The 17,577-nt window shown below is 40.7% G+C and overlaps 2 protein-coding genes across 2 annotated transcripts in view; one reads left to right on the plus strand and one right to left on the minus strand.

Annotated features, from left to right (window-relative positions):
• The window catches only part of LOC106808124 (serine/threonine-protein kinase 11-interacting protein-like), a gene marked incomplete in the record, with an annotated part of 21,240 nt that extends 14,652 nt beyond the window's left edge, over positions 1-6,588 (minus strand). Inside the window, 4 exon segments of the mRNA XM_014810704.1 lie at positions 983-1,150; positions 1,516-1,715; positions 2,263-2,390; positions 6,568-6,588. Of these exon segments, the coding sequence (XP_014666190.1) occupies positions 983-1,150; positions 1,516-1,715; positions 2,263-2,326 (432 nt within the window).
• A 230-nt stretch (positions 6,589-6,818) lies between these two features.
• Positions 6,819-12,535, plus strand: LOC106808115 (HIG1 domain family member 1A, mitochondrial-like). Its single transcript, XM_014810690.1, has 3 exons — positions 6,819-6,942; positions 10,350-10,498; positions 11,086-12,535. Exons 2-3 carry the CDS (start codon positions 10,357-10,359, stop codon positions 11,289-11,291), a joined length of 348 nt encoding a protein of 115 aa, XP_014666176.1. The 5' UTR covers positions 6,819-6,942; positions 10,350-10,356; the 3' UTR covers positions 11,292-12,535.
• The last annotated feature ends 5,042 nt before the right edge of the window (positions 12,536-17,577 follow it).

A 17,577-nucleotide genomic window follows, 5' to 3' on the forward strand; every position in this document is an offset into this window, starting at 1 on the left:
CAAGTCTGCACTGCAAGATCAAGGCTGCACTGCAAGATCAAGGCTGCACTGCAAGATCATAGATTCGACTAGCTCCAAGAAATGGTATTGCTAGGGTTAGAATACTAGGGTGTATTGACGTTAGTCACACAGCCTGGTCGGGTTAAGATTCGACATAACACGGCTACCGACCACCGCCCGGTATGTAAACAAATTTGTAAAGCTGCATCTACGCTTGTTACATACTTATTTATAGTCGTTAGTCTGCCCATAACAAAATTCGACTTTCCTTTTAATTAGATGACCTTCCAATGAAAAAAATTTCAGTTGCGGCTCGTCATTATTTAACGAATCAAACGACGAACAATAAGAAACTTTTCCATGGTTATAACATAGACGCAAGACGCCATGCTATCAATCCATGTGCATATAGACTGGTACCCGGTCGACAGTTCCACACGCTACACTACGTGAGTGTAGCGATATGCCGGAGTAAAGGTGGCGAACGGGTACCAGTCTACTATGCCTATAATCTCGGCGTTCGTTGCTGCACCGTCTATCGCACGCCATATGTACTACACTCATCAACAGAAACAAACAAAGAAGAAAGTGCAAATTCGTTTTTTACAGCAAAACGAGCGCGCCGAGTCGCCAAAAAAGTTATACGAGCATTTCAAGCAAATCTCGAGCTACATGGGTAGTGAAATCGGTCGTCCAATCGCCAGAACTGCTCAACTCAGTGAACTTGCTGCTTGCCTTATATATGTAAACCCGTTGAAGGTGATGGAATGGGGGCAGCGAAATCGTGTTAGAATGCCGCCAGGCAACGTTGGCGCGCTTCGCGCGGATATCCGGCTGCAGACTGTCCAGTGCACTGTGCTCTAGTAATTAAATATGTGTGATCTGTTGTCATAAAAATGAGGGAATACATTAATCCCTAGGGCGATTTTTTTACAGATATTTTATGTATATATATGTATACATCTGGCCACTGATTATATACCTCAAGATTATCCACACAGCGCGAGCAGGTGAGTGAGTGTAGGCGTGGTCGCAGCCCCTGCAGACCAATCACTAGATGTGGTGGCACTTTCTTCATCTCCAATGCTCTCAGTGATCGGAACTTCTCAACCTTCACAGGACCTTGCAGCGTGGCACAGGTGTGCATCAGCTGGAAATGGACAGGTGGAATATGCATAATAATGACATATACACTTATAGATAAATTAAGCACCAAACAATGGCCATACAACATGAATGAAGTGGTAACATAGCAACTTGCTTCAGCTTACTTTAGAAAGCTGACAAAATTATTGAATAGTTTTTTTTTATATTATATCTTGAAATTATTATCATGAATATAACAATACACAACTGTGTTTAAATGCAAATTTAAGCTTCAAAAAATATATACGGTTTAAAAAAACTGTCGGCCCCATAGCAGACATGTTTCACCCCATATGCAACAAAAGCTTCCTCGTGTTAGCATCCATGGGTTTTATTAAAAAATTTCGAAGCATTAACAACATTACCGACCTTCAGTGAAATAGTCTTCTGAACGACATCAAAGAGAAATTGCACATCGTGATAGAGAGCATCAAAGGCTCGTCTTCCTGCCAGCACCTCGAATGATTGATCATAGTCCTCGTGGCTCACTCTCGTGAATACATGATTCAGATAACCCAGTGCAGATGTCGTGAAGGAGAGTTTTGCTGAACCACTAAGAACCTTTTCACCTATGAAAGCAAACATGTAACTTTATCACCCAGGTTTGTAGACGATAAAATTCTCCCGTTCTGCAGCTATAGCTTTTTACACACAGATTCACCTCCAGATATGCTTAATAATTAAAATTTTTGTATGGAATGAGGTAATTGCACAGTGGTTCAAAAAGTAAAAGACCTTATAGTAAGCCACGTATATTTGACACTATCAGGACACTTGGCGTTGCCCGGGAAATAAAGCGCTCAGTTGGTGACCACTGGGTTGAAAAAAAAATACTAAAAAATATATCTATCTAGCTATTTATCCATCGATCCATCCATCCATCCATCCATCAATCCACCCACCCATCCACCCTATCCCCCAATCCGTATTGAATTGCATCAAGAACAGACAAACAGACACACATTCACAAATATGTATTAGATAAACATGCGCATGGACTACATACGGATATAAAATACAAATACCAGACTTTTATATTATTGTGGCAGCTTAAACTCTATGCAATAATTTATCTAATCTAAGAACAATCAATCAACAATAATTTACATATATTACCATATTCCCTTAACAGTCTGGCTAAATTGAGAATGAGATCCTGGTCCGTATTTAAATTTGACATCTTACTAGTGTAAGGTATCAGTAGTGTCTCCACTTCAAACGTATAGTAGCCAACATCTCGGAATCTGTAAAACATTAATTATGTATATCATGATTACACATATATGTAACGATATTAACATGCCTACAGCTAAAGGAAACCGCCTTTACGTAATAAAGTCTAGTTTCACTAAATAATAACGTTCATATAATAACATTAAATAAGTTTCACTAAATAATAAAAACCTATTAACGAAAACATGAACATTTGAGGAAACCTCTACTCTGCACCTTCTGATATTGATATTGGTGAATACACTCACTATTTCTTAAACCAGTAAATAGCAATCCTGAGTATATAAATGAGAACGTTGGTACTGTTGAACTGTTGGAACGCAGGAACATTGAATTCAATTAAGTTTAAATTATGACGCATAAAAATGCTGTACCTTAATATTTATTTAAATTAATTTTATGATGGTGTAAAGATTTACTAAAGTCGTATGTTTTTTTTTAGCATTGTAGTGTTGTCATTTTCCTACAATGCCAGTAGTACCACATATACACGCTGGTCTTACCGAACTTGCACTAAAACAGCACTAAACAGCACTAAACTTTGATTTCGGTAATAATTTTAGTAAAATCAACCCAATTAATCCATATATTCATCAAATCAGAAGCCTTGTTACACGTAATTTATCCACAGTTAAATTAATTGTTACCCAATCCCGAGCCATCCTGCAAAGTTTTACCATGGTCAAATTAATAATAACCTATTATAATATTGTCAGTGAGGACATCCTTGTATACTTTTCTGCACTTTTCTTCGTTATCAGTTGTGATGACCCTAGTCTATTCACACAATACCCAAAAGTTTAGCAACTCCCAGAGTTTGTAACCTAGAATTATGGTGTTAAATCATGTCTGGGACCACAGCACACACCTATATTTCATACTGCCTTAAACCACACCGGACTATAATCTCTACTCAGAGGTTTGTGTACTACTTGGCCATAGTTTGCTGTGATATAGTGTTCTACAAACAGTGTACCTATAAATATTTCAGGAAAAAAAATATAATTTATTTTTTGGGGGCTACTTTTCAAGCTCGCGTGCATGAAAATAGCACTCTAAATTTTGGTTTGCCTTGAACTCTATATGCAAATTTACGGGGGCTCTTTTTGGCATTTCGGGGGCTAAATCGCCCCGAGCCCCCGTGTATTTTTTTCACTGAAATATTTGCACCATTAATTATCATTACCATTAAATATACAGGGTTCTCCGCAGAGTTTAAATGCATGTCGGGTTCGATATGCCTTCAAACCTGAACCTAATTAGCGACATCCCTTAGATCTTTATTTGCCTAATTGCCTAATTAACGTCGCTAAACTTTCAGCAGTTTACTTTTGACAATCCAAAGACAGCAATCCCGCGTGTTTCCAGCTTGATGTGTACGTTTCCGAACTGATTGAGTGTACCTGTGTATTGGGGCTTTTTATGACATGCATGAGTAACTCAAACTACCTCAACCCTCTTCCAGGCTCTCCCCATCTGTACCAAAATGACACGCATTCTGAAATTTCCAGAGACAACCCTGACTATGTAGACATTGTGGTGCTTGGCCTTATACGTACTTATTGTACCACACGCTCCATAACTCTTGCATATATCTGCAAAAATTGTTCCTGCTATAAGATTTCATTTACATCTCAAGTGCCATATGCTGGGCACTTCTTCGGTTTGTGCACACACATGGTGACCTAATTTCTGTTCAGGCCAAACAGCTGACTCATAGTACTGCTTGTGTGTTTGGCCTGTTTTCCTTTGCTTTTGAGTATGTTGTGCACGATTATAATTGCACTGAGCTGGTCATTGACTCCGAGTTAAGTTGAAAGTATAGAAATGTAAAGTGCATGTTGCAACTCTGCGTACCTCTGCTGCCTTATCAAGTGTTAGATCCTTTCAACACAGCCATCCCTCTTCGATTGTATCATCATACACCAAACACAATGTTATTCCTGATCATCAAGTAACACGAATGTCAAAATTTATGCAACATTTCACTATTTTGTAGATCTGTCAGATACTGCATGGCCTGATTTCTTTTGTATTGCTTGTGCTCCCAGAAATTTTTACTGCTCAAAGACAGGGGTTGTTTCTTGTCTCACAGTAATAATCAAATTGTTGCCAACATTGCATCAAAATCTATCCTCATTGCCCCATGAGAAACTGTCAAATACTTCTTGGGCTTCGGGACTGGTTCAGTGCAAAACAATTGCCACTCCCTTGCTACTGGTTTCCCTCATTTTGCTGTTGCAGTCATGTACTTTTCACATCCAAACACACTTCTCCGATTTTCAAATACATTGCCATCAAAATTCACAGCATATATAGGCCTAAAATGCTCTATCATCTATGGGCTGCTGTTGAATTTCCTTTGGACAACATATATTTATGATATAATAATAAATATGAGGCAATACTTGGAAGCTGAGAGCAACCTGAAATCAATTTGTCATTGCTTTATTGGAGAATTCTGATGACACCATAATAATTGTTAAATATCAGTGGCAATACCACTCCCTGGGAGATCTGGGATTACCAAGACAGTACTATGAGAAATGGGGTTGGTGCATGTAGGGTAGGGTATTGGAGGCATTAGCAATGAATTTATGTAACCAAGGTGCCTGTGACTCTAAAAAGTTTTAGAACTATTAATACACATATACAGAGTGCGAAATTAACGGGAGTCCAGAGTCAAATACTCCCCGATTTACTGTCGGACTACCTGATTTGACATATGCAGGAGTGCGTGTGACTCCCTGAAAATTCTGCCATACTAACTAGTTCGTTCCAGAGCACGGCCTCGCGGAATTACCGTATTTTTTAGCTAATGTCCAAATAAATTTGGCAGACGTGCAATCGCATGAATCTTAAAAATAAGCACAGGTGATATTGTTAATACCTTTAATTTTGAACCTCAGACTGCGGACTCCCTCATTTTGCTGCAGATCGACGCCCTCTTTTTGAGGGTATGGAGTATGTTGGACTCCCGTGTTCAAAAGTTAATTTCTACCCCCGCATATATATGTTGTTTACAATGGCTAGGATATGGCACTACTGGTATTGCTAGTACACCATGCAGGTCTTCTATCCGTCATCTGCAAGTTTGAGTAGCGGACATGAACTACTTACCTGAGCACAAGCACTTGGAACGTTTCAATAATAAAATGATGGTAAATAAACAAGAAGTGTATTTACTATCTCACCTCTCGTTCTCCTAGCTACTATTGCCAATACTTTCCCGTAAATGCCGTTCAAATGCTCCTATGCAAAACATAAGTACACTGCACACACGCCGCTGTGCACAAACAACAAAATGATATAGCTTTTGTTGCTCTATAATTTTGTATTGGAATTATCTCCCTTCTTCTTTAGTTAGTTGCAAACTTGACTCTTGGCATTTTCTACTGCAATCCACAGTATTAATCTACATCTATATGGTTACGTCGATCTGTCACTCTTGACAATTACTCAACGGTTTCCGGTGAGCGCAAGAAAAAGAAAATTTAAAATAAGAATTACATGACAAAGAATAATAAAGTAAGGTAAAAGGATAAAGAATAAAGTGAAGGAGTTGACCCATTTGCTTTTTTTTTACATCTATCCAAGACCAATCCGGCTTTCGTGGCGGTACCAGGAAAATGTTTCCCCGCCGGCCTAGCTCAAGGCCTTCTTACTGGGCAAATAGGGACCAAAGGACTTCAGAATGAATGACGTGACAGCTCCCCGTTAAGGATACTAAGGAGGGAGCCTCAGCAACTGGTGCTGGTAGAGTTCCAAACTGGAATTGTCCTGGGGAAGAAACTAAACTTGAAGCTGTCAGTAAATCTGTCTATTTGATCAGCTTTGTCTCTTTCCGTCTTCAATATAGTCCCTTGGATTTGAAGACTAATATTTACGATGTTACGAGCCGTTGCAAGTCATGTGCCTGTCTAACCGAGAGAGGCTTAACAGTAACACTCAACACTGAGACTCTGACAAAACAGTCATTAGCCTGATTAGGCCTACTGAGTACGGTACTGATTACAAATACAATTAGTGAATTACAAGTATTAAAGACTGCAGTCAGTGCTTTATACTCTTACAATATTAGATTAATTATAATAGTAGCTAAAAATTCAATACCATACTCGGGCAATTTGTCAATACCATTTTAGTAATGTTGTGGTAGAGCAATTAATTAACCGACAGATATTTAACTGTATTATTGAAGTTGAGTTGAGCCGTCGGTCACTGTTGTTGTTAACGAATAGCGCCACCTTGTAGTCAACTTTACAAACTTTCGAACATCAAAGCTAATGAAACCCCCGTGTTTGCCTGAGAATAATTCTTGCAATCATTTTAGTAAATAATAAAATGTTATTTTAACAATAAAAAATGTATTTTAGAAAAAGCCCATATTGTATTTAAACATTTAAATAAAATAGCTCAGGTAAACCGGAACCGGAGATTTCGACACGGGATGAAGGTTATCTCATCGTGTCAATCTCGCCATTTCTCGGGTCAAAAGAGCGGATTTTTATCCAGTTAGTGGTTCTCCGTTACCTCCCAGTCGACTGAAATCAGGATTTACCGGTGAGCATATCGCATGGAGCCATTTGGCATTACGATATAATCAATATAAGTCTAATTATCTGTTAGTATTTACAGTAAAAAAACTAAGCATTTAATGATTTATAAATGATTAGGCATTACGCCGTCTCGGGCACTCGCAGCTGTTCAGCCTGTTCAGCCTGTTGTACCCAAACTTGGAACAACAGCAAAGCCGTGCCACGCAATCTTGTATCATGTCTCTCTGGTTTGGGCAAGGTGAGCAGGGTTTGCACAAACTTGGAATCATGTTTATAGGCTACGAAATGTTATATCATTACAATGAGTTCCCATATCTTATTTTATCTGATTGTGTTTGCATATTCAAATTGGTTAACAAATTATATGCCTATGGATAGTTGTAAATGTAAGTTGAGATAATTTGCTCAATAATAGGAAAATTTCTAGTTTGGGCAAGGTGAGCAGGGCTTGCACAAACTTGGAATTCATAGGCTACAAAATGTTAATTTCTTCGGTTTTCTTCAATGTGTTTGGCAAATGTGTGTTTGTTAAAATATTAAATAATTATATTAGATAATTTGATTACTATTAGAGAAATTCCTTCCTAGTTTGCCTCAGTTATACTCGCATATGCCACAATCGCCATTTTAAAAGTGTAGTTGAATAAGCGACTGTTTTCAACTTTTCAGTGTGCGCAATCTTGAGATTGGGCAGCCTAACTAGGAAGTCCGCAGTTTGGGCAGCACTATCACTGCGTGATCTCAAGATTGTGCAAATTCCAAGTTTGGGTATGACACAGCTAGGGCCTGCATACCTCCCAGTTATACTCGGGCGGGTTTTTAACACATTCTAACTCTAAAACTGTTACGTTAAAAATTCTTAAAATATTTACATAAACAGGCAAGACGTAGTTTATTTCAAAAGTTATATCAGCCGAAAGTTGCTACCTTGACTACAACCTCGATTACTCAACTTTGTTACTACCTCGATTGCAACATTGGCTGGTCAAATATAGACAATATGGCGCAGGCGATCTAGCGGGCGTGGTAGCAACTTTTGGCTGATATAACTTTTGAAATAAACTACGATAGGAAATAAAACTTCGTATTCAAAATGACAACCGTCTTGCCTGTTTATGTAAATATTTTAAGAATTTTTAACGTAATAGTTTTAGAGTTAAAATGTGTTAAAAACTTGACCGAGTATAACTTTGGGAGGTATGCAGGCCCTAGCTGCGAGTGTCTCAGGCAGTCTGCATAGTCACTGACACAGTCACTGACAGTGCACAGGCACATTTAAGTTGTAGTTGTAGACCGAATAATTCTGTCCCAGATAACGTTTTATATCTTGGATGCGTTATACTTATGCCAATAACCTTCACCAAAATATAAAAAAAGGTTATCTGGGACAGAATTATTCGGTCTAAGGCACTTGGGCTGAGAGGGTCTATGTCTCCCAGGGTACTGCCGGAACATACCCTGGTACTATCTAATAGGCTGGACCGTACCTCGCCTACTCCACTAACGAGTCTAGGGAGTCGCCTACGCCTACTCCCTAACCCTAACCCTAACCCTAACCCTAATCCTAACCCTAACCCTAACCCTGACCATATCAGATAGTTACCAGGGTACGTTCCGGTATACCGGACCGTACCCAGGGTTTGTTCCGGCAGTACTCTGGGGGACATGGACCCTATGAGCGGCACTTGGAGCGTTTCAATAAAATATAATGCTAAATAAATAAATATGAAATCTATTTACTACCAAAGTTTTAATGTTTCTATACTCTCTTTCACCTATTATTGCTGACAATTTTCTGTAAATGCCGTCCAAATGCCAGGGCGTCAAGTTCCTATTTTTTCCTATTTTCTGGACAATTCCTATTTTCTGGACAAATTCCTATTTTTGAGGGCTTTTCATTTTTCTGAATCCAGAATTGTATGTATCATTCTCAGAATGCAGGAATTTACATTTCAGGTGACCCAATTTTCAAAAATTTCGTGGTGGAAGACCCCCAGACCCTTACTTTTAATTAACGTAATATACTCTTTACTATCACAGATTTTATTTCAGTAAAGTTGTTTCTCAGTTGGGTGTGGTATGTGTATCCAGAGGGGGGGTCCAGGGGGTCTGGACCACCTATTTTTTTCCCCAAAAAAGGGAAAACACATAAAAGATAATTTTCTGCTTAAAAATTTGGAATTCCGTCTTGCATTCTAGACATCAAAATTACTGCTCAGATGCTCTCAGAATGCACCAATTTTTAATTTTTTCTTGGGGGAGGTCCCTCCTATTTTTTCACATCTGAAATTCCTATTTTCCTATTTTTTGAGCGTCACTTGTCACTTGACGCCCTGAAATGCTCATCTGCAACAAACCTGTGTGACAGTGTGTATAGTAATTGTGGTCTATTAAAATCCACAAAACACAACCCTAGGCCCTGGACAGATTGTAACTACTGCTGTACTACAGTTAACTTTAATCACAACTGAGGCCATCCTTGACAAATTATATGTTTGCTGTCCTCCGACCGACCCACGAAAATAGCCGCGACCCAAAAGTTTTTTTTTACATTTTGGGTTCCTTATTTTATTTTTTTTATTTTTTTTTCAATTTTTTATAGTTAAGACTGAAACACAAAGCATGTGTGGCAAACATGAGGACAGACTTAAAATAAGTATTATGCCTCACACAAAAAAAGAAGAATTACCTCTGTCTCTGTCTGTGTCTCTATCTCTCCCTCTCCCTCTCCCTCTTCCCCTTCCTCTCTCTCGCTCCCTTTCCCTATCTCTTTCCCCCTGTCTCTCCCTCTCCCTCCCACTCACGGTCTCTGTCTATCTATCTATCTCTCTCCCTTTCCCTCGCGCTCTATAGCTGCGTTCACACGTATACACGGCTTAGCTGGTACCGTACTTAGTTGGTGCTAAGTCCGGTTAAAATGCGTTCACACGAGATACACGAGATTCGAGGCTTAGCTAGCGCGGTATAATATAGACTGGTACCCGGTCGACAGTTCCACACGCTACCCTAACGTCGTGCAGCGAACGGGTAGCAGTCTAGGTTCACACGACAATCAATACGCGGCCAGCGTGGTACCGAATATACGCGGCTTAGTTGGCGCGGAATATGATTCCGCGCTTAGCAAGCCGTAGCATTCGCGGCTAAGCAAGCCGTGGCTAAGCAAGCCGCGTATATTTTAGCGTGTGAACGCAACTTTTCTCCTCGTGTGAACGCAGCTTATATCTCCCACTCTCTACCCCCTCTTTCTGAAACGTTGTATCTATCTGCCCATGAAAATAAATAATTTCCCCTTTTTATCACTACTTTATTACATGTATGCATTTATAATCACATTCTCTCTGCGTTAAAATAGATTTTTATACTACCATTGTAAATATATTATGATAAATACATGGTTTGTCTGTCTTGCAGAAGCATCATGGCCGAAAATAATAACGCTGGTGATCAAGAGAAAATGGCAGCAGCAGCGGCAGTATCTGACTGGAGTCCAGTAATACAGGAGGAGTCCTCGCTTGAGAAAGCTTTTCGTAAATTCAAAAGCGATCCAATCGTGCCACTAGGTAGGTACATTATTGCTTCGCTACGCAGCTTGCTGTTCCAAGGTGGGCTATATAATCCACGTGATATATATATATATATATATATAATATAGATGCCGTGGCAGTTAGATAATGTGCTATTTGTGTGATACATGAATGCAATGTGCGACGTGGCTATAGATTTGTTACGTAGTTGGTTGCTTGTTTCTCAGCATTTACTAGTTTATCGATAATATTCTAGAACTTAAATATTACTTCAATAGTGGTTAATATATAACAAATATGAGTCTTAACTGTAGATAATTATCATTGAGGCTAAGTAGATGCTGTGGTATGTACTGCAGGCATATATATACTATTACATATATGCATATATATGTGACATATGTTGGTCTAACTGTTTGAAACTACTTACTAGTAGTAGTATGATATCATTTATGGTTGTTGTTACTGTGTGCAGATGTGAGATGGTCTCCAGGTGTATTAGATAATACTCATAAAATTCGTACAAATCGGCAAATTAGACTAAGGTTCAACCCACCATCACAGTTCTGTGCAAAGTACAGGCATCCCGGAGCAGTTTGAAAAATTGCTGAACATTCTTGTAGGTATGTTGGGATTTTTCGGTATGGCCACTTATGGCATACGGGAGTTTAAGAACAGAGGCAACATGCCTGCGTCCGTGTATCTGATGCACCTGCGAGTGAAGGCTCAGAGCATCGTGGTAGGTGCCATGACGCTTGCCGTCGGCTACCATCTCATGAAGGACTTCACCAAATCTAAGCCTCCGCCGGAGGTATCTACAGATCACTGATAGTGGCTCTTCAACATCCGGTTTGTTGTTAGCAACTGTTGGTCCTGGATAATTCTTGATAGAGAGCCATTGACCTTAGGCAGTACTGCAAAGTGTCACTGTGCAGTTTGCTGATGAATGCAGAATTTGAAACTATTAATTTTATAACAAAGCTAAGCATCTGTAAGCTTTATGGCTCTTTACTGCAAAGATTATTCATGTAATATCTAGTAACAGACCAGACATGTGGTATAAGACAAAGCTTAAGCTATAGAAAAAATATTGAATTATTATAGTACACATGAGACTAGTTTACATTCTGTAATAGTAGTGTAGTCGTGTTGACATAATTTTTAAGCACAATTATGCCTGCTTTCTATTTTGCAATTATAATACCCAGGTTACATGGATAATTTTTCATCATTAAAAGATGTATGTTTGCTGTGGTTTATGTTATGACTGTAAAGTTATCATTGTCCCAGCAAACATTAAAATGCTGTAATTAGCAATGTCTATTACTGACTGATTGAGAACTATCCGTTCAGTTGCATCTATATCCTATCAAATGTGCGTTGTGACAGAGCACATGCGAACTCAGCTAAAACACTTAAGCAAGTGACCACTGGTCTAAACTCTAGCGCTTATATGTACCTTTATTGGTTTATTACTGCGAAGTCTCTATAGGCACGGAATGCCCCCGCGTCTGTGTACACTAGTAGTAGTAGCGGAATATATGTATCACGTGTCTGTCCACAGTGATGTCACGTGTTGAAAACGTGCCTGGGGGATTTCCACGAGTCGTGAGTCAATGTTGTAGAAAGTTGTGTACTTGATTTATGCATTATATATAAAAAAATCGGCATACTCGTGTGGGTGTCTTCATTGTGCGTGGTGCTGTGCTTTTATAGGAAAACGTGTCGTTTCCTTTAGTAAATACCAGTGACGTTCAAGAGCAGTGTGACTGAACTTTTAATCCGGTTAAGAGGCTCAATGGTGTGTGCACATTAAAATGTGATATGCACCGTTACATGTACGTAGAACGATGCTGAGCAAAAATGCATAGTTAATATACAGTTGCTATAATAACAATATATTCTGAGGTGTTGTGCAACAGCAAGTTGAGATTTCTATATCATGTGAGTTCGTATGTCAGTTAGACTGATGGCATTAGTAAATTTGTAATTGTTATAGTCATATACGATATGTGATCGAGCATATATACATGTATTACGTACAGTAAATAAAACCTATTCTGTTGAATCATATGTAATCGTTTTTGTTACAACATTCTGCAGGTAGTTATAAGATTATATTAGAGAACATCACTAATACGACTAATACAAGTGCGTGTGTGTGCGCGCGCGTTCGTACGTTTATGTAGGCAAGTTTTAACTGTCACTGATTCAGCCAGAGTGCGTTTTATCTTCGATTCACCCACAGGCACTTGGAACGTCTCAATAAACAAAAATAATGGTAAATAAACACGAAATGTAGTTACTACCAAAGTCTTAATGTTTCTCTACTCTATTTCGCCTATTATTGCCGATAATCACCTGTAAATGGCGGCAACTCCCTTATATTCATGTTGTTTGTGAACAGGGCGTGCGTGCGGTGTACTTGTGTGTTGCAGATGAGCATTTAACCGGCATTTACAGGTAATTATCGGCAATAATAGGCGAATTAGAGTAGAGAAACATTAAGACTGGTCGTAAATACATTTCGTGTTTATTTACCTTTATTTTTTATTATAGACGTTCCAAGTGCCTGTGGATTCACCGATGTAGCCGCTGCGCGCACCCGCTACAGGGGTGAAGCGCCCGTCCTGTAGCGGGAGCGAAGGGACTACACGCGTCGGGTAGAGTTAGCGTGGTGCACATCTGCTCGTTTGTTCGTCAATGCACTAGTATATTTTGTTCACGCGCCATGCGGCCCCTGGTAGGGCAGGATGCAGCTAATCTTCATTCCGTTCGTCCTGAATAACGATAGTGACCTTCACCATCAGACGTGCACGTGTCTGCGAATTCTTAAAAAATTTTAGTTTCGTAATTTGCAAAGCGCGTGTCTGTTGAATGCAACATGCAGAGGGGCGTAAATCCGTACCGAGGAGTGGGGGGGGGATGATCGGCGATAGCCGGGGGCGAAATGAACCTTGGCTGCCGCAGGCATGCCAGTGCTAGGGGGGTCTGGGGGCATGCCCCCCCCCCAGAAAATTTTGAAATATTTAAGCCATTTTCCTGCAATCTGAGGCATACTGTGGGCCATATTCTCATGTCTGATGACACTATCTCGACCCTAGACTCAACCCTACAATTAGGATTAAAAACACTTTTTATGACTTTTCAGAGAGCGTACATAGTTAGGTTACTATAGTAATAATACATGTATTAAAACACAGGTAAGAATTGCAATTTCTCACAATTTCACGTGTTTTTGTATGTTTGCAACCATACTTTTTGGCTATTCTTTTTTTTTTCTTTCATCCCCTCATCCCCCCGGGATTTACGCCCCTGGTTGTATCATATATATATATATATATATATATATATATATATATATATATATATATTATTCACTAGTGTTATGATTGCACAGCACAGGCGGATAAAACACCGTATTGATGGCTTAATTATTTCTATCGTGATTACGACCTATAGTAGACAGTAGAGATTTCCAGAGACGTGTAGCTTATATATTGCACTCGTAAAAATTGCGTTTCTGGTTCATACCAGCGCCTCTGAGCCTTTGTTTGTTTTTTTGTTTTGTAGGAAAGCCGTAGAAACAGGGGATTTAAAGAATATATACATTTACGTTTACTTATGTATTGGCCGTGCTTAACCGGTTCAACCATCGTTAATCCGTGTGAGACTTTTAGTGTAAACGTACTTATGAGCCCTGTGTACGTGGTCCACTTCCAGGGACATGCAGAATGCCTTTTGGTCTTGTTCAAGTCAAGCGGGCTGCACTTTAGGCACTTGTCAGATAAAATCGCCCTCTCTTTACGGGCCTCGGATAAACAGGCGCATCGCTTAAACGACGTCTCTTTGGGGGGAAACCCCTTATGCAGGTCCTGTGTCACAGACTAACGAATTATTATTCACGTATTTGTTAGTCTGTGGCTATGTGTTTACCGCTTAATCGGAAATTTTCATGGCTCCCGACCTGTCCCGATAAAGTCCGGCCCACTGTAACGGGTCACGGGTACCTGAAGACACACTGTTGTCACCCCTTTTGTTATGAATCAATCTTCCCTACTTTACTTTTGTTTGTATCCACTATTTAACCCTTTTCTCTCGTTATTAAATTAATGTCGATAATAGCGCATATAACGTTTTTAATTTGACCTTAGATTGTTATTTTGGCGTGCTACTGTGCGCCGTATCTGTGTTCACGTCAGGCGGGAATGAGATGCGAGTATCCCAGGGTAAAACTCCTCTACCACTCACAGACCGCAGTGCTACAAAATTAAGACCAACTTGTGGTGAAGAATTCGATAATCTGCAGCTGCTGGCCCTGAGCATCTACGCCAAGGACCTCGAAATCTAAAACTGGTCTGTGTGTAATAATTATTGCACGGCCTCGTCTCTGCGGGTTACGCACATGCGTCTTTGCACGTACGCGCGTTTCTTTCTGCGCCTCGTCATAAAAAGTCGATAACGCATCGGATTTTACATCAGGCGATAATGTGGCGCCATGGTCTCTTTCTGTGTAGCAGTCGCGAGTACATAGCAATACCTGCTATTCGTGAATCCGTTTCGTGGATGTTCGCCGTTTTATGTGGCGTGAATAGCCAATTAAGGTATTGTACTTTGAGAATCGCAAATTCCCTATCGGAATTGTACCGTAGCGGTAGTAATAGCTACGTTCAGTGTAAAATAAGTTGGGACCAGCATCAGTCGATGACGTAGGAGCATAAAGTGATTACTTGTATCAAACTGGCGAGATATACTAAAAACAATTGTCACCCTGGGGCTGGTCCATCAGTGTGAGACCTGGGGAATACTGTGTTTCGTAATTGAAACTAATTAACTGAAATATATCCTCAGGGAGCCAGTATTCCATCAAACTAACTGGACGGTTACCCCCTGGAAATCATCCGTTCAGGAAAGAGGGTGTGGATACTAAATTTGACTAACTTTTTTCTAAATCTTCGGTTTTAAGTGCGAGATCGGTCTATAAATAAGATTAAGTTGTATTTTGGACACTTATATTTAGACCGGTTATATTTGTCAGGAATAAGGGTGCGGATATTTAATTAATCGGCGGGAACGATCTAGAGATAACAGGGGTAGCGAAGGAAACTTGGCAAGAGGAGAGCAGGATCGATCTACTGTCAATTCTGCCGACAACGTGGTTGAATGGATACGTTTCACCCATCTCTACGGTGTAACCCACACACTAACATCACGCAGCAGTCGCTGCGGCTGAACGCACTGTTGCACGCATAATAATAGTACGTGGTTTTAGTGAACGTGACTATCTGAACGTTTGATTTGGTGCTTGCATTCTTGCAACGATCTATTTGCTACTGGTATGTAGAAACCACGTTAGGGGCATCTACGGACCCGTCTGCCAGCCTACGTGGTATACCGTTGTGCGCTTGCTCCGACCGAGAGGGATTACCAGCGTGAAAAAGACGGCGAGATGTTGTGCGATTATAGCGTACATGTGTGGAACGGATCGTGTTTCGACATTTCATGCGATGCCATCCTAAATACGCTCCATACTCCGTATAGCTTCGTGTCGGAACCGTGACGCAAGTAGCAGTCAAAACAATGCCGTCTGGGTCGCGGTTCCCAATTTAATCTCTCGTTCCCACTCCCTCTCCCACTCCCTCTCCCTCTCCCTCTCCCTCGCCGTCTCCCTCATCCTGTCCTTCCCCTTCCACTTCCCTGCCCTTCTCCCTCTCCCTCTCCCTCTCCCTCTCTCATCTCTCTCTCTCTCTCTCTCTCTCTCTTTGCCTCTCTCTCCCCCTCTTTCTTTCACTCTTTCTGGCTGTCTGTCTCGTTCCTCCCATCTATCTCTCTATCCCTCCCTTCCCCACCCTCCCTCCTTTCTCTCTCACTGTTGTTCACTTTCTCTCCCTTCCTTTCTCTACCCGTGTATCGGTTCCCTCTGTGGCAGGCCTGTTACGGAGAGCTATACAGAGCTGGATTATGCGTCACCGTATTTCTCGTCCTATATATAGTTGAACTATTAAATTACAGGCACCCGTGGTTAGCACATTACAGGCAAGCACATTTTATCAGATAGTATCTATAATGAAAACCTGTTTGGGTGCTGGGGAGCGAAAGACCTTGCTTGTCTTTTGACAGACTTAACAGGAAATGTTTTAATGAAGAGAAACAAACAAGCCGTTCGTCGGGTTTTTATATATTTTCGTATACGATAATAGCATATATATAATATATATATGTGTGTGTGTGTGTGTGTGTGTGTGTGCGCGTGCGTGCGTGCGTGCGTGCGTGCGTGCGTGCGTGCGTGCGTGCGTGTGTGTGTATTATGTGTATATGTGCGCATCAGTGGTCGCTATCCAAATCGTGCAATTACCAGAACACGTACCGTGCGCAACGTCACCGCGTGAAAAAATCACTCTAGTTCTCGACCAAAAAATTACGGCCGCGAGTGACAACACCTGTATTGAAAACCGGATCGAAAACAATCGGTTAGGAGCGAGTTTCGGCGGTAGAGGCGAATCAGCGGTGGAGGTCGGTCTATTCCCCCTAGATGACTGCTACGATGGGGAACTACTCCTTGTTCGTAAACGGATTGCAGCTGGCTGGCTGGCGGGTTCTTTCGAGGCCCTCAGCGGAAAAAACTCACGCCGCTGTGCGGAGGCGCCGCTGCTGCTGCCTACACACTAGATTCACTTCACCCGATTTGGCCAGACTGTATAGAGTTAGTCTGAGCGTATATATAGTGTGTGGATTGAAACCACCTACACGCGTTATTCTCGCATGGTCTATCACATTGATGTTGAAGAATTGCTAGAATATAGCGGGCAAAGAAATAGCTTCCAGTAGTGGACATGCGTTTTTTAGCATTTGTAGCATGAACGTGCGGCATCTCACAGCTGCACCGGCCGTACGAAATGCTCGTTTCACTGACGCTATTCATCGGTATTTACGAACGCTCTAACCACATGCAGTGGTTGGCCGCAGAAGAAACGACTTGTCGATTTATGGTCGGTGTTCGTGGGAGAGTCATTGACTCCTCGTATATCTGCGCCTCTTCTACATAACATTAAAATTAGCCAATATAATATACAGCGTCAATTTCACAAGTTTAAACTAAATGAAACTGTAAGTAA

The sequence above is a fragment of the Priapulus caudatus genome, unplaced genomic scaffold (genome assembly GCF_000485595.1).
Source record: "Priapulus caudatus unplaced genomic scaffold, Priapulus_caudatus-5.0.1 Scaffold254, whole genome shotgun sequence".
Lineage (NCBI taxonomy): Eukaryota > Metazoa > Priapulida > Priapulimorpha > Priapulimorphida > Priapulidae > Priapulus > Priapulus caudatus.